Source organism: Chaetodon auriga, chromosome 4 (genome assembly GCF_051107435.1).
Source record: "Chaetodon auriga isolate fChaAug3 chromosome 4, fChaAug3.hap1, whole genome shotgun sequence".
In the NCBI taxonomy this organism is placed as follows: domain Eukaryota; kingdom Metazoa; phylum Chordata; class Actinopteri; order Chaetodontiformes; family Chaetodontidae; genus Chaetodon; species Chaetodon auriga.
The window spans coordinates 5,409,683-5,431,762 of NC_135077.1; the positions used below are offsets into that span (position 1 = coordinate 5,409,683).

Here is a 22,080-nt window from a genome sequence, read left to right on the forward strand (position 1 = left end):
GATCAGTCCTGTGGCAGAAATGTAACCTGTGATAGCACAGACATCTATCCCGCTGAAGGGTAAAGGGTTTGTGTTGTAGGCAGACCAGAAGAAAGGCTTTGAGCAAGACAAGCCTGGAGTTCTTTTTGCAACTTATAACAAACAGAATGTAGCCTGATGTACATTTAGAAACTTCTGGAACATGTTCATGATCTTTAAACCTACAATAGCTGATTTTCCTCTTTCACTTGAGTGGAAACAAGCTGCAAATACAACTCTGATGTATTATCACCTGTAAATCTAATCTGATATATTAGCAAACAGTTGCCTATTTAGTCAGTTTCCAACCACCAGATGTTTTTAAGTCCAATATTCAGCCTCCTTTAAGCTCTGTTTTTGGTCTTTTCCTGAGCCAAATATCTGGCTCTGTGACTGCTAAGTGTCTCCACTGTGTCCACCAGCTACTCGCTGACTTTACTGTGCACTGTGTGTGCTGGGCAGGTAGTGTACCGCTGGGGTTTAAGAGCCTTTTCACACAAAAGAGCAGCCGGCTGCAGCTGAAAAGGATGAGAGTAAACTAACAGTATAGCTTAAGGAGTAAAAGTGAGCTAAGAAAAGAAGTTCCCTGCAAAAGATCAGATGAAATGTTTTCAGTTTGTCATAAATAAGCATTCCAGCAGTGTCATGTCAGCGTCTTCATCGTGTCGCAGCACATGTGAGCACCAGGACGTATCCCTTCCGCCACAGCTCAGCAGGGAAACACCAAGAGTATTTCATACTGAAAAGTATGAAACACAGAAGGACTTTACTTTGTCAGCTAAGGTGTCACTTCAGGGTATCACCAGTATGGAGAGGACAAACAGCAGCCATGACCACCCAAAACACCTGTGGCAAGTGAAAAAGCTCACCCTATCCTTCAGCTGAATCACTGAATGGTAAATAAAATCTACTATAAATATGCTACCAGTTTAAAATCTGAAGTGAATAACTGAGGGCAGAAAGCTGCTGCTGCACTGCTCTGCTGTTTGATTCTTTAATGGATTTTGTTCTTTGGCCTCGCAGCAGTTACTTGACTGTTACTTACTTGGTTGTGACCAGAAGTCTAATAGGCTTAGAAATGTAAACCCATATCTTCCTCTCATGTGATTCAGTGGATTTACTCCTTCAGACTGGGGACGTCCCCTATACTTGCATTAATATGTTTGTTAAAGTCCCTTAATGCCTTCTCTTGATGTATCTTCCTGTCTGGGTGTTGTCCGATTTTTAGCATATCTTAAGAAGTGCAACAGGAACGTCGTTTCCCTTTTTTTTTCCCCCACTTCTTTCTTTATCTAAATCAGATAAGCGGCCACGGGTGCGTGACACTGATATGCGGTTTGTCTACGTGATCGGAGTTTAGAGTTTGATCTCAGTCTGTTGTCCTCATCTCAACTCCTCTGTGATGGTAACTTACCTTTATAATGACTTGCATAAATCACTCGATTAGAATCGCGTTTTGTTTAGCTGCCTCCTCTTACACTTTGTTCTGATGAGATGAGTTTAGAAAGGGGGAAGTGGCTTTGACTTTTGCTGGCCTCAGACACAGAAAATCAATTTATGCTGCTGTCCCGATAAATCGCTTCTCCGTGGGCTCAAAAACAGGATTATCAGACACATACAGTCTGTTACACCACCATTTAGAGATTGCCAGCATTAACGAAAAGATGCTTTTCAGACACATACTCAATTAGTGGGATCAATTTGTCATTCATATTTGACCAGCACGAGAAACAGCCACGAAAATGTTATTATTTTTCTGGAGGAAGCATTTAACTTCATCTATTTCCTTCCAAGCCGAGAGCGTATTTGCAAATGACACTAGTAGACTGATTGAGATTAACTGAGGGCAACTTCATCACACATAAGTCCGTTAGGCATTGATTAGTTGTATAATCGCCCATCAAATTGTTATGATTTGTTCCCCTGCTCATTGTGATGTGCCATTATCTAATTCTCAGCTCTGAATTGCTCCCTCTATTCAGATTTGTTTAGATAGCATGAAAATCAAACATGCTTGAGATAATCCTGTGGGCTGCGCATTGACATTTGCAAGCAAAAGCGCTCCTTAACCCTCACATACCACGAGATTATCAGCACCAATCATCCATCCACAACACGTTTGTTCAGACTGTGTCCCCTCTTGAAAACAGTGCTGAAGAATGAGGATGCCAGATGTGTCGTCGGCCCGCAGCATTAATCCGTCTATGTGTATGTGTGTGCAAACAAGCAAACAACAAAGTGAATAGATGATAGGTAATTTAAGTGAACAGGATGCATAGAATGATGATTATGATCCAGTCTGAAGATTTATGTTCGCACCACATAAGCATAATGTCTTCACAATTTAATTAAAAGCATTTCCATTTACTTGGTTTGCCCTGACTCAACTGTCGCTCGTCCACACAGTTAACTGTGAGCAGCAGCAAAGTCACACCCTGTGCGATCCTGTTTTTTCCAAGGTCCATTATTCACCCTTGGTAACAGACTTTGTTTCAGGTGAAATCTGATAACAACTTTGCGTGGCAGATAAAAGAAGTTCTTGTGAAATAGCCGAAACAAATGTCCGCATATGCTCTCCTCTCTTTGTCCCTGTCTGTTAGATCGATGGGCAGCGCTCCCCTTCTCGTTTGGTCATCGTTCCTCTGAGGAAATATGTAAAAACACGATAAGAAACATCGCGTCTTCATCTTTATTCTTCTTGCTGCGTGTCTCTTTGTGAGTGTTTGTCTTAGCGTCTTAGAGGCTTTAAGTGCACTTTGCTGTGTTTGTTTACCTCAGTGTCTGAGATTTGTTGGTTTTCCTGAATGTTTTTTATTTGATTCCAATATCATATTTTTGAATGATTGAATTTTCACATTTTAAGTTGAAAAATGACTGCTGCAGTATTTATTTTTTCTGTCTGGATATCACTTGATTACATTTGGAAAACATTGTGACACAGGACAGAGGAACTGTGACCGTTCATGGGCTCCTACCATCTCATGTGGTCAGAAGGGTCTTTATGTCCCATGTTGGATTCCTCCTGAAAGACATTTTGATGGGTCTTTTTTTAAGCACATTTGCCAGAATGCTATGTTGACCAGCCGACAGATCACAAAGCATCCATACAAAAATTGATTTGTTTAGTTACAATCATCACACATCTGAAACTTTCTTTGATGCACGACTATGTTATAATGTAAAGCTACAATATGAAAGGTTTGTAAGAAAATATAACAATATATAAACAGGATAAATTACACATGGTAGATGTGCATTAATCCCCTAGCTTCAAACTGGCTGCAATCATGAGTACATTTTAGGGTATTTATCATTTGCTGAGGCTAATGAGTTAGATGGGAGCTACATGTATAAACATCAACAACAACAAAGCCAAACAAAAAGAAAATAGAACAATACCAAATGCGCAGCAACAATAAACACGGTGCATCAGGCCTGCCTTTAGTTTTTATTACAGATCGCCTGCTTCCTCTGTGCCTGTGGTTGCTTTCCAGACGCTGGTTAGCTCAGCCGAGGGCGAGATGCTCTTTCAGGTAGACAGCTCATTAAGAATAGGGACAAGTGCTGTGGAGGGAACGTAACCAGCTGAAGGGAAGGAGGACTAAGCAAAAAGCTGCATATCATAGCTGTGACAGGGCCTGTGACACTTTCTCCCACCCCAGAACTCGACTTAATACCTCTTCAGTTCTAACCACAAAAATGGCAAGAGCTGCAGTGTGCAGCCATGCACCTTTCCTACATATAGTGCAACATTCCTAAATAATCTAATAAAAGCAGTCAGGGATAATGTCTTTATTTATATATGAAGCAACGTGCAGCCTCGTACCTATGGGTATTCTTCTCTGTGTTTGACAGAGTGCTTCTTAAACTTCTGCTATTTCTACTACAGTATGCGCATATGCATGACTATTCCTGTGTGTGTGTGTGTGTGTGTGTGTGTGTGTGTGTGTGTGTGTGTGTGTGTGTGTGAACTAAAATGCATGCCACACACACACAAACAAACACACACACAAATAAAAGGTGTAAAAATCCTATGTTTGCCCAGTGGATTCCCGCTGATAGAGCAGAACTATTCCCACAACCCGCAGAGAGGGACAGCCTGCGTGGGCGGTGGGCTGTCAGTCAAATCCACATGTACCAGGGCAAGTGATGCATGAAGAGAGTGTGAGATTTCACTGTCATCTTCAGTCTGGTCCCCTGCAGATCTCCCCCTTCTGCCTCCATTTCTGCTCCAACGCTCCACTGACCACATAGACTGTATAATCTGTGCCACGACTACAACTGACTGCAAATCACTGAAATGAACAAATAAGACTTGAAGTTGTAACTCAAGTCCCTCCACATTTGTTTGAGCTAATTCTGTGTAGTACTGTAAATTGCGTGGTTGTGATTATATTAAGAAAGAAGTGCTTATTATCTTCATTGTTTTAATGTGGGTATCAGTACTACATCCTTACCTGTAAATTTAGATTTATACTAGACAGTACTCCTCCTCCTCCTCCTCCTCCTCCTCCTCCTCTCCTCCTCCTCCTCCTCCTAACAGGCGCTGCTGCTGTAACGGTACCTGCCGCTGGGTGCCGCTGTTGCATCCTGCTCATATTCGTTGTCCGTGGTCCTGAAACTGTCATGCTCAACACGGGGCATCCCACATATTCCCACTGTTTGGCACCACTAAATTTACCTATAGCTCCTAATGTGCCAAAGCAAGTGTCTCAAAAATCATGAAACACTCAGTCCACTTCCAGAGACGTAGTGGAACCAAACCAAAGACTCCTCGCCATCGAAGGAGACGGTGACAACAGTTCAGAGCCTCATAAAGAGATGGTCCTTTGATAGGCTGCATGGAAGAAAATAGGCTATAGTAAACGGATAAATGCCTGTCTCGTGCTGAGGCAGGGTCAGGGAAAGTTGAGGTTTTGAATTATACTTGAGTGCTTCTAGTGTCACTACTTAAAAGCCGTAGATGGCGCCATACAGAGATGAATGCGGGTGCGGCGGCCCTGGAGCATCTAAATCTGTCCTTCACTGTGCCGCTGGACCAGCGTCAAGTCAGCCAGAGGAAGCCACGACGAGACAGGAAAGTATGAGAATTTATCCCCCAAATAAAAGCACAAAATATATACGCGCTAAATAGTGGTTTTGGTGCTTTAGCCCATAGCCTCTGTGGTAACTGTACCACTGAAACCGATTAAAAAAAACCTTTAAATGGGCCTCTTTAGACCTGCTTTGCAGAATGATTTGTTTATAAGCCTGTTTTCAGTGCAAAAACATCAAGCAAAACAAAAAGATCCCACCCAAAGGATCACCAGGCTGCAGACACAGAGAGAATTTACACCCTTTTTATCTCACAACAGCACATTTTGGACTTGTCCCCATTGAACACTGTCCTTATATTATAAATAACTATAAGATTAAAATAGTCTTATGTGTTTCATGAAATGATTTATGAAACGTCACAAAACAAACAACAAAAAATGTCACCATTTAGGAAAATCCTTTAGGATTTTTCCCTCTGTTACATTTCTTTATTTCTTTTTTTTCTGGAGTGTAGGGTGTAGCAGGTGGAACCTTTTATTTATACAGTCCTCTGAGGTAGAATTAATGATTTTGGATTTTAGAAACAAAAATTTTGACACGATTTTTTTTTTTTTTTACCGGTGCCGCTTGCCGTTATTAGAACGGGCGCTCATCAGCAGGGCTATTATTTTGAAAAGATCAACCGGACGTTCAATACTCCGCTGATGATAACTTGCCAGTCGAGAAGTGAACGAGTACGAGTCAACACGGCCGACTTGCCACACTCGCGCTGGCTCCGCTGCGAAGTTAAAACCGTCCATGAAGCTCGCTCTCCTCTCCCCGAGAAAACGTAGATTTCAAACGACACACACTTTAACCCACATGTTTGACAACAACGCCATTTTTTTTTGTAAAGAACTCACATCGGATATGACTCCAACGGTCGACACGACCGGCGGCGACTTCACCCCAGATTCAGAGTGTTTGCCTGACGACGGAATAACGCGTTAAATGACATTTTCCCACACAGGAAAGGAGACTTGCTGAATGAAACTTTGTCCCATTTCATCCGGAGGGATAAAGCAGCACTTATGGGTGCCGTGTTCTTTTAAAATAACCGACTGCAGCGCTGCTGGATGGGACGCAGATAAAATGTTTGGTCACCTCAAGTTCCAGGTTGGGAGGTTAGCAACGATGTCAGGGGTCGCTCGTTTTGGAAAATGATTGCTGGCAGCACCGACGGTAAAATAATGGTCAGAAGATGTCTAGTGACGTTCAAACCGTTCAGGTAAGAGACAAGAAGCTGGCGACGCTTTTCTGTCCCCAGTTTCCCTTTAGCCTCCAGCATTGTGGTTGTTAGCATCCGTTCAAATGTGACTGTTTTGTCTCTCAGCTACACGTTTAGCGAACATCTCATCACACAGATGTCCCAAAACTGAGCATAAAGATCTGCTTCTGAGTTGTACAAACCTGACAAATATCCCGTCTATGGCTCTGTGTGTATTACGTGTAGCTGAGGTGTGTGTATGTGTGTCACTACTCACCTAAACACACACACACACACACACACACACACACGGCAGATGTTTCTCTACTACGTGAATTCGATTTAGATCCACATGGATGAAAGGACAACATGCAGCGATAAATCATGGAGGAGCCTTCTGTAAACCAGTACTACCAGTCAGCCGAGCGCTAACTTAGTTTCTTACTGCATGGATGGCTCCATTATCACTGTGTGGCTGGGCTGTTTGTGGAGATACGAGGGGGGAAACACGTTAACCACTTAAACGGATGATGCTTTACAGTCCATTTAGCCACGCTGCTTCAGTCTGCTTTATCTGATTTGCCCCCATCGGTGTAGAATAACGGCAGGTTTCAAATCCTTCAATGAATTTCTCTCCTCTTAATTCTGAGAGTTCAGTGGTACAAAAAGCCAGAGGGTCTCCTCCAGTGGATGCCACCATTCGCTCTTTATTCCCTGCTTTCCACCTGCTAGTCTTGTTAGATTTTCCAGAACAAATGAATAAATGAAAAGATTTATTCAAACACACTCGGTTAATGACCTTTGTGACGATGCTACGCCGGCCTCGACAGGGCAGACGGTGGGAGCTCATCACAGGTGATGCAGGTGTTGAAAATCAAGACAGGTCTCTAGCCTGGACGTTGGTTTTAACTCAGGGTTAGTTACATTATCGAGTAATCTGTCCATTGTTTTCTCGGTCAAAGGTCAGAAAATGGTGAAAAATGTCGATCAAGCCAAGGATGACGTCCTTAAATGTCTTGTTTTGTCCTCAACCCGAAGATATTCAGTCTACTGTCATAAAGGGGTTAAGAACCAGGAAATATTCACATTTAAGAAGCTGGAATCAGAGAATTTTGGACTTTTGGACTTAAAAAATGACTTTGTCTGTTTAATCGATTGTCAAAATAGTTGCTGCTTAATTTAATAGTTGACAACTAATCAACTGTGAATCTCAGAAAAAGACTTTTTGCCTTTATTTGATTGTTTTGACATGGAAGATGGAAAGTGCCCCGGCCAGACTTTAACTCGAGCAGCTGTGAATACTTATCTTGGACGGCCCCAGCAGACAGATTTTTGGGCTATGACGATAGCAATTACACCCTCACTATTGGGCAACAGGAATATTAATTGGCACGTCTGATCAGTTGCCCAGAACTACAGCAGAAAAGTGTTGATAACCAAAATTGCTGCTTGTCACACTGTAGTTAATGTGAAATTTCAGAACCATCATCTGCGCGTGAAGCCCCACAAGATCTGAATGTTTTCCAGAATTCAGGCCAGCGCAGGTGCCAGGAAAAGTTTCTTGAAAAACACAACAACGAGCATCTACAGCACAGCTCCTCCACGCCTGGCAGAGCTCCCCTCGCTTCAAAATCGTCTACCTAGAGGCAAAATCTGATAAGTCTATATGTGTGAGGAAGCCAATTAGCTGATAGCAGATCTCTCCTTCTGATCCAATTATAGGGAGCAGAGCATTTACTTTAAGCCTGTTAATTAAAGACTCGTCAGGCAAGACTGAGGCCTAATCCTCTCATATCACCCACCTAACGCCACTTTGGAAAACGGCTCAATGATAAGAGGAAACGATCACCCTAGGACAGCATCGGGCCAACCTCCACTCACCCACGCCAGCTGAATATTTTCCTTTATTTCCCTCTCTTCTTTTTCCATCGGTCTCGGTGTTGCTTACGAGCATTGCCACCTTCTCCCCCGTCCTGCACGCACATAAACGCACACAGGATTATTAATCCTTTGGTCACAGAGAGAGAAGAATAGATAAAGTGGATTAGAAAACATATCGGTTAACTGTAAAATCAGCTAATTTTGCTTCATGTCCTCTGTGTAACCCTTTTCTCTTGTCTCGTCTTTGGGCCTCTTTATTTTGCCTTACTCTAATAATGTGGCGCACTGAGGATGAGCCCTGAGTTCAGCTATTCTGATTGTCACTTTCCACCTAGTTACTTGGCTTGCTGGCCAGATGATAGCATGATGAGTGCATAATCCAAGCAGGCATACGTACCTCCAGATCATGGCGCCATATGCATGACGAATAATCCCTTGATCGCAATGATTGTATGGGACTGGGATTCATATCAATCAACGTATTGCTGCTCTGTGGTTCTCTGACAATGATTGAGCAATTCTAATTAATTCTGCAATATGCCTGGAACAGATGGGGGTAATATTTTATTATTTAATAATATTACAGTATCCTGGGAGAGACAGATAGGTAAATGAGGAATGATCGCGAGCGAGCATGTGGCAGCTCCTGAGAAGCTCAGACTTTAATTTAAATACAGCATGATGATAATTTCCGCATGCTTTCAGCGTAAATCAGTGAAGACATGCGACATGCAGGAGTGCCCGTTGATAGGCTGACTCTAACCCTGCTGATCACAGTCATCATCGCATTAAAGTGTTGTCTAATAATCTGCTTCCACCACCAGCAAATGAAGTTGATAATCAGAATTGGGGAGTCTAATTTCAGCACGTATTCAAACACAAATTACAGTTTGCCTTGTTACGAATGTAATCAGTACAGTAATTCATTAGACCCAACTCAGAATGGCATCTCACCACTTTGCTCACAAAATGTATGGAAAATGAGGATAAATGGCCAATTTAACTGTAATGAATGGCATAGATGCTTTACTTTTTGATGCAGCCCATTAGATTAGAGCCTCGATGTTGATTATTCACTGCCAATATGTTCTTGTGTTGTACTCCTAAAGAGCCACATCCCACCGCCTGTCCTTGAAGGCAGCGTATTACAACTCAGGACAAGACACATTGGCTCTGTCTTGGCTCTATAGTCACCCTGGGAGCTTGCCAAACCACCAAGCTCTATACTTAACAGATTATTCGACATCATCGTGATCCCTTCGGGTCAATCAGATCACTTCAACAAATGTCCTTTTAAGTGGCCATTCTTACTCGCTGTTGATAGGAACTCATTTCTTACAGCCTCATCCATATTAAGAGGTTGGGTTCAGAACTTTGCGTGACCGGAGCTCCTTACTGTACCGTTCCAGAAAGTGCTGTCAGATTTCGCAGTGGGCCATGCATTCAAGCAAACAGCTCTTGCCTGGCTTTGAAGAGAAAGCAATACTTATGAATAATTCATCCCTTTGTTATGTTAACATTCAGTTTTTCAACCTCTGATGCAGAAGTTAAAAGTTTAAAGGTTCCCTGTGCAAGGTTGGCTAGGCTATGAATTTCATGTGAATTATGATAATTATACCACATAAGCCCCTTTTCTTCAGGCTATTTTATGATATTACGATCACCACTTTTGATGCATTCCTCATCTGCTGTATATGATTGTTGGAGCCCCGTATATTTGTGAAAAATGACGTGCGTTTAGCCGTACAAATGCACATGAAGAGGGCATTTGGGAAAATGGCATCAGCTCTTCAAATATGTAGCATAAGTACTGGAGTGTTCATTCATTGTCACATAAATCTGTCTTTGTTCTGCACTGCTTCCATATAATCTTCGAAGAATTTTCTCTCGTTGGGGTTTAGCAGCCGAGCAGCACGCATTTTTAAAGTGGGACTCGACTTGTTAGTCATGCAGGCTGACTGGTATTTTGTCCAGCGGATGAGCTTCACAGACAGCTTTTCCTCCCTGGTGTAAGCCTTGGCATCATAAGATAACCTTTGATCCATACACTGAAGAGAATAGCTTAACTAGGGCAGGATTTACACAGATACAAAAGACCTGATTTTCAACTCTTTTAAGTCAAAGATCTGACTCTCTCATGGCTGTCGAACAAGAGGGAACCCACACGGAGTCTCATTTTATTCTCCCTTCTGAGGTACGGTGATGTTTCAAATATCAGATCTGTTGCACAAAGCGGGGTATAGCAGAAGTTTACGTTTCAAAGCTCAGCTCTGCACTACAGATCAGAGCCCACATCCTCACGCATTTTACAATATAAGCGCCGGTTTAAAGACTAGGTCCACATTTGTCCAAGTCTATCTTAAAACGATACTCATATCCCTGTATGTATATAGAAGGAGTGATTTTTGGCTGAAATCATTCCTCCTGTCCTGCCTTGCCGTGAAGATACCCACTTGACTTGGCCGCTGAAGTCGGGCCGCTGAAGTTAAAGCGACACACACGTTATGAACTGCATTAGAAAAGGATCTTTTCAGGGTCAGTGTGGAGAGGAGAAACTACCGCAGCAACCAATAATCCATCCTTTGATGACATGTTATATACGACAAAGCAGAGACCAGAGAACAGGCCTTGGAATGCAAACATATTTGATAACTGAGGGTGACACAGTACAGAGTAACTCACTGAACTGTGACTGTGTTGCAGAGCTTATTGTCGTTGACCTAATTTAGTGTGGCTCAGTCAGGGGCAAGAGTGAGACCAGTTTGTGTGCCTCCACTGGAAGTTTTAGCTATGTTTACACTCTTCTTCTCACCTTAAAAGCCTGAAAGTTTTGGCCGTCCGTCCTCTTCTTGCCTTTTTCTTTCCATCCCCTCTGCGTGCCTTTGATATTACATAAATCATCACATCCATTTTGCCTGCACTTAGGGACAAACTGCTCACCCTTATTTTGTCAGTCGTCCTAGATGCACGCCAGCCGATAACATCGAAACACTAAAATGTTTCAGGTGCCCTTTGGCTTCAAGTTTCTACTTTTCTGCGTGTGGCCGTTGCTTTATTTATGCTCTGCCTCCTGGAAGTGCTCTCTGCTGTGTCTTCACTGTCCCTCCTCCTCTCCTCTCCTCTGCCCTCCTCCACGTTTTGCCTCGCTCTCCCGCTTTTTCTCCTCACTGTCGATCATTGTGGGGCGCGATCCTGTCTTCTGTAATTGTCGAGCTGTTTGTCTTCGGACATTCTTCCTTTTTGTTTTTCAAGCTGCAAGTCTCCCTCTTCATCCACTCAACCACCTCACCATCCACCCTCCTCATCTTCATATTTCCCAACTACTCACCCAAAACATCTATTTACCTGCCCTTCCCTATAAATATGTCTGTCTATCTCAGCTGCCGTTTCATCTGTTCCCTCTCTCCTCCCCCTGTGTTGCAGGATATTCGTGGTGGGAATAGGCTTCTTCAGCCTGTGCTTTCTAATGACCTCTCTGGGGGGGCAGTTCTCAGCCAAGAGACTGGGGGACTCCCCCTTCACCATCCGCACAGAAGGTACTGACATGTGCAGAGAGTGTGTCTGAGTGCATGTGTGTGCGTGTGTTTGTGTGTAAACAGTTCCCTCAGTGAGTTGAAATGCCGTGATGTCACTGCATATTGCTGTGCTGTAACTCTCCACGGTCCTGCCGGTGCTTCACTGCCATGTGGCACTTCGTCAAAGCCGCACCACCTGCCACTGGAAACATAAAATGTCCTGGTATATTGCTATGAGGCAAAGAAATCATAAAGTAAATGTAAATTCCATTGCAGAACCAGCGTGACCAGTGAATTTCATTCATATAACCTTCAGTAGAAAAGCCGCTCTTTCTTTATTTGCTCTCAAGTGGCGAGAGATAAATCAACGTGCTTGTAAAAGAGGACTGATGTGCGGGGGAAGGTTTAGACGTGAGACAGAGAGGCCAACCAGTGGCTTGGAAGTTATTGGTCTGATCCGAGGCAGTGACAGCAGGGTGGGTGGCTAATATTACATCTGTGATGCACCGCGCTGATGGGCGGCCTTCTTCTCTCTTTGACACAAACGGTATATATATATATAGTGTGTGTGTGTGTGTGTGTGTGTGTGAGAGGGAGACATGCAGGTATATGAAAATACATGTGAATATATATGTTTGCTGAAATGTTATTTACTTAGCTGACAGTACTTTACAGCTATGCATAATTTACGACAGAATTAATCCACTTAATGTTTATAGACTGACAGCAAAAATCGCTCTTGTTTTTTTCATGCACTACCTCTGATGACTTTAGAGGAACGCTGAGCAATCCAGCCTAAAATGCTTTTTACAGCTCCCCTGAACTCCCTCAGGATTCGCTGTAAGACTCGCCACTATAGGGAAGTCCATTAAAGCAAGTCTATTTAACTTTCGTTGTAACCACAAGTGGGAAGTATCGTACGATGACGCACTGAATTTCAGTCGTGAGTCAGTGGTTGAGTTGAGTGCAGACAACATTAGCTACGGATGAGCACAAAACAAATCTTCACAAACCAAAACGACAGAAATTATACTATATACTAATTAGTTTTTTGGAATGGCAGGTAGGGTCATGAAGGGTTGAACAAGGATCAGGTGTAAAGGGATGAACGGAGGGTCAAATGGAGATCAGTGAGGAACACCAAGTTAAGAATTTCCTCCAAATCTTCGGGTTCTGGTCTGTTCACAGAATCCAGTAAAGCAGAGCTACTTTATTCTTTGGTTACTTCATCTGTGCTTTTTTTAAAAAAATTGTCTAGACATCTCATTTTGCTAATAAACTGTGATCTCTGAACATTTTCCACAGCCAGAATTAGGCTTTATCATAACCATGTTTGGTGGGGACTCGCCTCGATGAGCCTTGGCTTCAGCGTACCCCTGTGGTTCCTGTACTGAGAGGGAAGGAGGAACAGGCTGTGGGAGGGAGAGCTGAGAGAACTGAGACAAACGGGAGAGAATGGGGTTAGACACAACCACCTATATAGGTAGACACAGTGAAGTAGGGCGAGGCGTGGCTTTGCTTCTGATGTTCAGTTACAATGACTGCGTTTAGTGCTAATCTATCAAAATACATTCAGATATATAAGAGCAAGTGAAGAGTGTCACATCTCAGTGTGATCCTTTGTCTGCAAACAAATACTGTAAATAATGACTCTGACATCCATGAATTTCCATAAGGCTGCACATTGCTTGCCAGTGTTGCTTGCACACTGAAGCCTGCATCCGGCAAAACCATATCTCACCAGTGAAGTATCATTAACACGTCGGTCGACTGGCGCTATCACGTGACCTGCAGTGAAAGCTGACCGCTGGGGGCAAGGCAGGAAAAAAAAAAAAAAAAAGAGCGCCATTGTAATCTCCTGCCGTACGGGGTGCCGAGATTGAAAGTCAGAGGTCATTTTGTGGAGGCCAACCACTTCTCACTACTGCCAGAGTTAAAATCAGCAATCCCGCGTTCCGAGGGCTGCTTCCACATGTGTGTGGGCACAACGGCAGTTGAAGCACGCCGTGTGTCAGTTTGCGTGGGCGCGCGAGCAACTGAAAGACGGAGCGAGTGCTACTTTAAGTGTGAATGAGTCAGGTGTTGGTGAGTATACGGTTTATGCTGTAATCCGTCAGAGAAAACGAGGAAGCAGGGGAAACAGAAGCAGAATATCGTGGACTTAACTGGATGGACAGATGCAGAGGCATATTAAAAATCAACTGCTGTGTGTGTGTGTGTGTGTGTGTGTGTGTGTGTGTGAGAGAGAGAGAGAGATAATGGGGCAGGGTGATGGTCATATGAGATTTACTGTTTTTGTGATAAATTGAGATCACTGCCTTTGTGTGATAAATTAAGATTAGTGTGTATGCGTCAGTGTTTCTTAGTAAAACGTACTTGATTAATCAGCTGCTCGTGTGTTGCTGCCTGGGACATCTGGAGCAAGCTCATTAAAAACTGTATAGTATCCAACTGTGGTTCCCCATCGGAGTTCACTTTGTGTGTGTGCGTCTCTAAATGCGTGTGTGTGTGTGTGTGTGTGTGTGTGTGTGTGTGTGTGTGTGTGTCCCTTTATGTACAGTAGGTAAATACTTTTGTGCTCGTCCATGCACAAAAGATGCTGTATCTCTGTCATTTACAGTGCGCCTGCCTGGGTACATTTGTTTATGTGTGTGCTGCACAGCTTCACCCTCTTTTCTCCCTTTGTGCGTGGATCCGCGGTCTCCCACCTCACACTGTTTGTGCTGCCTTCTCCATTTGAGTCTGTACGTGTGTGTGTTTATGTGTGTTTGTGATGAGCTGGCAGGAAATCGGCTGTTAAATGGGGCGACAGCAGCAATGTGGGACAAGATTGAGACCAGAGAGACTGAGAGACCGATCCATCTGCTCTCTGCAAATCAGCCCCGCAAAAAAACAACTGGCCCTTTCATTAAGCTTCCACTCACCACCTGCAGAGCAGCACACACACACACACACACACACACACACACACACACACACAGCGACACACACCACTCCCGTGTCTCATTAAATACATGTCATTTCTGGCAGACCTTCCGTGTGAAACTATGCATTGTTGCCAAATTAAGAATTTTCTCCAAATTCTCAGGCTCTGGTCTTGTCACACAGACCAGCAAAGCAGGGCTACTTTATTTTGTGGTTACTTTGTTTTTATTTGGCCAGAAGACATTTTTTCTATGACCAGAATGAGGCTTTATCGTAACCATGTTTGTGATCATTTGACAGCTACCAGGAAATTTTGGATTTCTGGTTTGGGAGCAGGTTGGCCTGAACAGTTCATTGTTTTTGCATTGAAATCGTGTTTGAAAGAGTGCAATTTTAAAATCCAAGAGCCATCATTTTAATTACAATTTACATAATCAAGTAAAAGTTTAAGCTGGGAATAGATGATTTCACTGCCTCCAATGGCATCTGCTGCTGGTATATTCATTAAGCTGGAGAAAATGAATGTTAGTTCTGTGAGTTGGGCAAACAACAAATTCTTGGCTGTGTGTGCTTTCTCTCCCAGCATGCCAGTGTCTGTACAATTAACACTTTGCCAAAGATGGTTTTGCGCAAGCAGAAACACCACTGAAAGAAATGAGGAGTGGGCTGCATGTTTTTTTTTTTTTTCTCATCACCAACAGCATCCGTCTCTCCATGACAGAAACAGGTGATGGCTTGATGTCAGTTTCAGAGCGGCAGCTAGCAGGCAGCTTGCAAGGCAGCTTGATTTGCAAGATCATGAGGTCAACTGAGATCACGCAAGACGAGAAGCCACTTAGCCATGCTTCAAGTTGTGCACATGTGGCTGAACCGCAGTGGTTTGGACCAATCAGTGTCATATGAGGAACTACTGGCAGCTGCATGCAGGCATGGCTTAGGTGTAAGGCGTCAGGTTAAGCAGGTCGCTTGGCAGTAGTTTGACAGACAGCTGAGTTGTCTGAATATCCAGGTTACATTTTTAGCACATCATATTATTGTGAGCTTATCACTTTAAAAGCTCTGAATTGAAACCTGTAAGATTTGAGGCTGTGAAGCAGCCTGCTCTGTCAGTCTGTGAGGCTAACATCGTTAGCTGAAGCAGCTGCAGTGCAGTGCTGTCAGCAGGAGTATTTAGGTCCACCAGTTGAATATCAAAATACTGATTAAGCAGCTTGATCCATTTTGCAGTGTCAATCAAAAATAATACCACTTTTGAGCTTTAAGATTAAATCTGACTATTAAATGTCAAATACACTTCTGCAGAGGTTTATTAAATGTGACCTGAAAATAGTCAGATGTTCACTGTGCAACTTTATTTAAAAGTTCGGTTTTTCTTCAACTGACAGGTTTAAAAACCATCAGATTCTTATTAAATCTTATGTTGACCACAAATAGAAGCTTGTAGCTGAATTTCTAGTGAATAATCACAACTTAAATAGCATCACAATATTGATCAGAACCGTCTCAATAATATGTTTTCCTAAAATTTTGCAGCCCCAGGAGCAGTTTCATTTGTGGTCCAATGTGGAAAGATTGTCATACATTATGCTGTGTGAGCTTATTGCTCTACTGGAAAAGCCTTTTTCCCAAGTTAAAACAGAGTCATTTTACTCAGAGTTTTACTTGACACAACAAACTGTCAAAAGCTGTTTTGTCTTGTCCATTGCCTTTAGCTCTCTCTCAAACATGACCTCTAAAAAGGAAATGCTTCATCGTAAAAATAGGCCAGATGCTGTTCTTAAAAAGACTGGCGTCATAACGATGACTGAATGTAGGGATTTTAATATACAGATGGCATTCTGACCTAAAGAAGACAGCTGACAGTCACTGCTGTCCAACTGGATTCTCTCAAAATGTGCATGTTTCACTGTGTTTAGATGTCATTGTCTAACAGGGCTTTGAGTTGAGGATGACTGACTCAGCAGCTGTCGTGTAAGGCTAATCCATGCTGTGTTGACAGCGAGGCCATCAGGAACACAAGTAGACAAGTTGCTTTTCTGCATTTAAATCAAATTCGTAGGCTTTCATCTTGCATTGTGTCTCAGTCATTTTTACACAGCTATCAGCTTGCTGTTTGCACACAATAACAGCCAAATTTGTGTAGGGCTTTGTCACCTTAGTGGGAGTTGCGCTGATAGCAATTGTTTGGGTATTAGCTGAAATTCATCGCCACCTCTCGCTTCTGTGGATTATCAGCTTCCACTGGAGGTTCAGAGTGCTGGGTTTTCTCTGAAATCCCCTTCTCTCCTCAGTGACTCACAAACTCATCAAGAGCTATGAGCCGGAGATGGAGAGGTAGGGGCTCAATAGTGAAAATTAGAGAGTAGAGGAGGAGGAGGAAAGAGGTGGAAATGGAGTGGAGCTTGTATGTGTTTGTGTGTGTATCTGTGATTAAGAAAGAGAATGAGATTTCTAGAGGTTGCATTACTCACAACAGACTCGGATGAAAAACAGGGATGAAACGGTACACACACAGATTTCTTTTCACTAGATTAAAATACATCAGACACGAGGGAGATGTTAGCTTGATCAAAGGCCCTCCCTATGGACCTTGTTCATACTCTGCAGTTTATTACATTAACAAGGACCCATGACAGTCCCCTCACCCTGTTTGTTCTAGCTGAAAGACTCAAGGCTTTCTCTGTCTAGGTTGGTCCCAGCTGGGAGAGAGAAGGTTTAATTGCTAACTGATTGAGAATGCCGTCAATAGAAGACTATATAGATTTCTAGAAAGGAAGACTTATAGTCACCTTGAGGAGAACACAGTGCTGCTGTGCTTGGATCCAAGCAGGGGCAGAGACTAATGGGAGTTTATCTTGCATTGAACTCATCACTGTTCTGTGATGTACATCTGGAAGTTTCAATGCCATCAGTCAGAAAAAGATTCTCGAGCAATGTGTCATGTCATGCCCAAAGAGGATCCCAGCAGAGAGTTTACACTCATGAAAATGACTGCGGGTGTTACAGATCTTTGGTCATTATAAGGTAAAGTGCTTAGAAAGTGGGAAGTGATTTAGCTCATGCGCTGTGTATTTCAGTATGTCAGTATGCAGTAGCTGGTACCAGTTGAGTGCATCAGACACCCCCGCTCTGTGGTCCCCTTTCATGTTTTTTTCACACTGGATGTTCATCTCTATCACACGTTCCCTGCAGTTATGTTGCTCTCCCGTCGCTTCATGTCGAACAAATCTGGCATGACAATCTTCTGCATGTCGCAGGCTCTAGGTGCAGCAGGAGAGTCACTCGGAGAGTACACTTTATTAGTGCACTCATAGCCTGGGGAGTTTGAATGGACGCTGTGTGTGTGTGTGTGTGTGTGTGTGTGTGTGGGTTTATGGTTTTGTGATTCTCTCTGGATAACACTGTCAACTCAGTGCCAAAAATATAAAATGCTTGGGAGTGAATCAGTGTGTGCGTGTGTGTGTGTCTGTCTCTTTTGAGTCAGTGTGTTTGTGCTTTCCTGTCCTCACAAGTATAGAGAGTATAACATTGGAAATCAAGGCAATTTAGCCAATTTTCGCTTTTATAGTTTAGTTATTACATATTATAGTATAACATTGCACGTCCATCACCTCAGAGTGCTGGAATCTTTTATTGGGCTTGTGTGGAATATGTGATAAAAAGATCAGGTAACTCTGTCCAGTGGAAACTCCAGATCACCTGATTAGCTCAGACAAAAGATTAAATGTAATTTAGAGCATTAGCATAGCAACGGCATGATTACAGCATGCTTGTGGTGAATTTTGCTATTTCCCACACAAAAACTCAAGGTTGCCTTTTTTAGCTCTGCGTGTAGAGTTTGAATGAACGACTGAATGTCAATCTTAGCTAATTTAGTTGACGGTTTTACCAGGCTTTGAGTTCAGTCAAAAGCATGTGCCTGTGTGCACATCATTTTGTGCATGCAGTGGATCAGAGGTTTGATATCAGCTGGTTTTTTGTACTCAAATGACTGATTTTACAAACGTGTTAATTGCAGCTTGAAAGCTGCTTAATGCCAGCCTTCTGGGTTTGGAGAAGATTTGTTGGTCTATTTCTCTTTAGAGAGGAGCTGCTATTTGATCCCCATCCATAAAGCAAAGCAAAGCCAAGCACCGTTCAATCAAATTGCACCCAGAGACATAAAAAAGGGCATCCTCAAGTTTGTGGGTAAGTAAGAAAAACTACCGCACAGGGTTTAAATTAGGATGAGGATAAGATTAGGGGTTGGTTAGATGAGTGGTAACACAAGTGTGTTGTGGTACCTGTAATGATTAGTTTCAGGTATGAAGAGATGTATGAGGTTAAAGGAAGCTGGTGAGTCATGTTATGCTGTATTAGTCATGAGAGTGATGGGAAGCTTTTGTCATAGAAACACATACGTATTGAACAAAGAGTTTAAAATACTCAGAAAAAGGTCGTGCAGATTTTTACCTTTTGTTGTACAAAAGCTTGTCAGAGGGTAGTACATGCGCAGTTGTACATAATGATAATCTCTCTGACAGATCTATTTTTCCACCTCTACAATTTCTCCTTCAGAAGTGCAGTTGTAGCACGTATCCAGAATACCATATTGTGAAATTGCCAAGTCCTCTGCTTGCTGCTGCTTTGCTGTTTACCTTCACTCTTGGCCTGGGCAAACCAGCAGGAGACACTATTGTTGTGACATGATGATCCTTCACCAGCTTCCAATGCATACTGCCAATTGCATTTCAAGGCCAAACCAAAAACACCTCGAACAGGGACTGAACGCAGTCTTCCAGTGCAGAAGCTATGATCCAAATTCTTCAGGTATAAATCCACTGACAGGTAAAAAAAAAAAAACACTAAATGGATTAAAAACTTTAGACTGGACATTACTATAATATTCACCACCCTCTTCAGTGTGTCTTTGAGAGAGGAACACAACCTCAACTGCTCTTTTGGAGCTGCACAGTGGGGAGAAATAGATGTTTGCACTTAAACAGCTTTGAGGGTTGAACGTGAAGTATTACAGTACTTGCTGAAAAGGGAGCAAAGGTGCTCAGTCAATACACCATGGGATGTTGACTTTAAAAGGAGAGCATTTGTTGGCAGTTTCAGTGCTGTGCGGGTACACCACAATGACCAAATGGCTGCCATATTATTTGTCCAAAACGTTGAGCTCAGAGTGTCAGAGACATTTGCATGAAGGGGTTGACTGTGCGTAGCAATCTGTTATAGAGTAAACTATTGTGGAAAAGGCTCTGCTCTTTGAAGGGGGCTCTGGAAGAATCAGTGCAGAAATGAGGATTCTACTAGAACTAATCCCACTGTAACAAACACATTAATAAACATTAAATCGTACTTAAAACAACAATAGCAAAAAGCCAGCAGTGTGGAGGACGCCCGGGGTGGTGGAGGGAGCTGCAGCAAGAAATGAGGTTGACGTGAAGGTACAGTATCAGCACAGAACAGAGACAAGCGTCAGGTTATACAACTTGTAATTGCTGCAGCTGAATGAATGTGATTGGGTGTCAGTAGTCAGCTGGTAGCCAAGCAGCTGCTGAATGAGCCACTGATGGTAAAGTATGAATGAAACATCTGATGAGACAACTCATGCAAGTGCAAGTTCGGTGTTCTGCATGAACGAACACTGTGCGCCATGTTCCTTTGTCACTGGCACGAACACTCAGCAGCATCTTACATTCCTGTGCTGGGTCCTTTTACCAAACGTGCACTTTACTTCACGTGCCCCATATCTTTACAAGTGAAGTGCCGTAAATTTGTACCTGTGCTACATCTATTTAACACACCTGTGCTATCCGTATTTTTATCTCTCCGACCCAACTTTGTTTCGACTGTGTGCAAACTTCAGGCCATTCACGTGTTATTCCATCCTGATCCCATTCCTGACACAATACATATTAATGAGAAAGCCTATCCACTTTCCAAGTATGGAGGGCCATTGTTCTGACCTAAGTGCTATTACCCAGCCGTAAATGAGAAATTTCTCCACAGCACATTATATTATGGTTATGTCTCTGGGAAGGTTACTCTGCAGCAATATGCTGTCTCAATTACCCAGCCCGCATCAAGCTTTGTCTACAGGTCGCTAGCTCATCGTTTCCTCGGCCATAAGCTGGTAATTTTCTCGAGCCCTGATAGTGTCATACTCGAGCGTGCTTGTGCTTTCTTTCTGCAGATATACACTAATGGTGTTTAGGAAGCCACGGCCTCTGTTGCCTGACAGTTTGACTGTATTACGTCTGTTTTGACAGAAATGACAGCTGTATTTGCCTGGTTTCTTTACTGGTGTGGGCTGATAAAGTCATGAAAGCACACCAAGCATCACTTGAGATTATTTCTTTCCTGAAGCCACCTCTTTTCCCACGTCTTTCCCCTTCTCTTCCCGCTTCTCATTCCCTCTCATTTCTTTCCCTCAGAGATGAATATATTAAGAGCCTGGTGTGAGACTGAATAATTGCAGGGTAGCTGTAGCTTTTTCTTTGTTTCTTCTGCTGCGCCCCTTTTTTTCTGCTCTGTGCCTGTGTTGAACACTGTTGGACAGCCCCCCCCCCCCCCCCCCCCCAACACACACACACACACACACACACACACACACACACACACACACACATACTCACACACTCCTGCCTCTTTCTGAAAAGTGACATAAATGATTGCTGCAATGCAGGGGAATTCATTTATTTGGCACAAAGTATATAGGGGAAGGGTGATGAAAAGATGAGGAAATAAAGGTTTCTCAACCTTTTTACTACCTTCAAAGTGACAGATTCGGCTCTAAATAATGAAGCTTAGTTTCAGATGGTTAGCAGACAGTTGGAGACAATATCAGAAAGCCAGTCTTACAAGCCTGTTCTTCATGTGCAGCAGACCCTGCCTCTTTTGTTGTGTTTTGTTGAAAAAGACCTAAAATGATCTTCCTTGAGGTGGTTTGAAAGATGGAGGTAGTATGTGCAGAGGAACTGGCAAGATGCAATGCAAATGGCAGTAATGTAGCATCACTGTTTTGTTATGTTATTTTATGTACTGTAAACAAATGAGACCGTGACATTGGAAAGCCTTCAGGGCCTCCACACTGCACCTTCTTGTATATTAAGTGTCTGTATTTTTGTACAATGTATCATCTGTTGGCAGAGAATTTGTGATTGGCTCCTGGCGTGTGACATGGCGCTCTCTTACTGTATTCCAAAATAAAACTGCCCCTGGTGGAAATGGGTAGAGAGCAGAACTAAGCTGAGAAGTGCATGCATAAGCTGCCAAAGATAAATAATGTTGCCAACACTGATTTTAGATTAGTGTGGCACAGTAAATCCCATACACTGTATGTACTGTATCCAAAGTGCTTTATTGGATATGATGCTGATGTAGCGTTGCGAGAGCACTGGTGCTATTTCAGGAAATGCTGCAAGGAGGAAGTGACACGTCTCTTAGGGCAGCAGAGATGCAGTATAGATA

General features: G+C 43.0%; 1 protein-coding gene across 1 annotated transcript in view; it reads left to right on the plus strand.

Moving 5' to 3' along the window:
- The first annotated feature begins 5,773 nt into the window (after positions 1–5,773).
- Positions 5,774–22,080, plus strand: part of LOC143319398 (alpha-1,6-mannosylglycoprotein 6-beta-N-acetylglucosaminyltransferase B-like) — a 102,957-nt gene continuing 86,650 nt past the window's right edge. The window contains exons 1-2 of the mRNA XM_076728354.1: positions 5,774–6,322; positions 11,606–11,718. Of these exons, the coding sequence (XP_076584469.1) occupies positions 6,255–6,322; positions 11,606–11,718 (181 nt within the window). The 5' untranslated portion in view covers positions 5,774–6,254. The remainder of the gene's footprint in view (positions 6,323–11,605; positions 11,719–22,080) is intronic.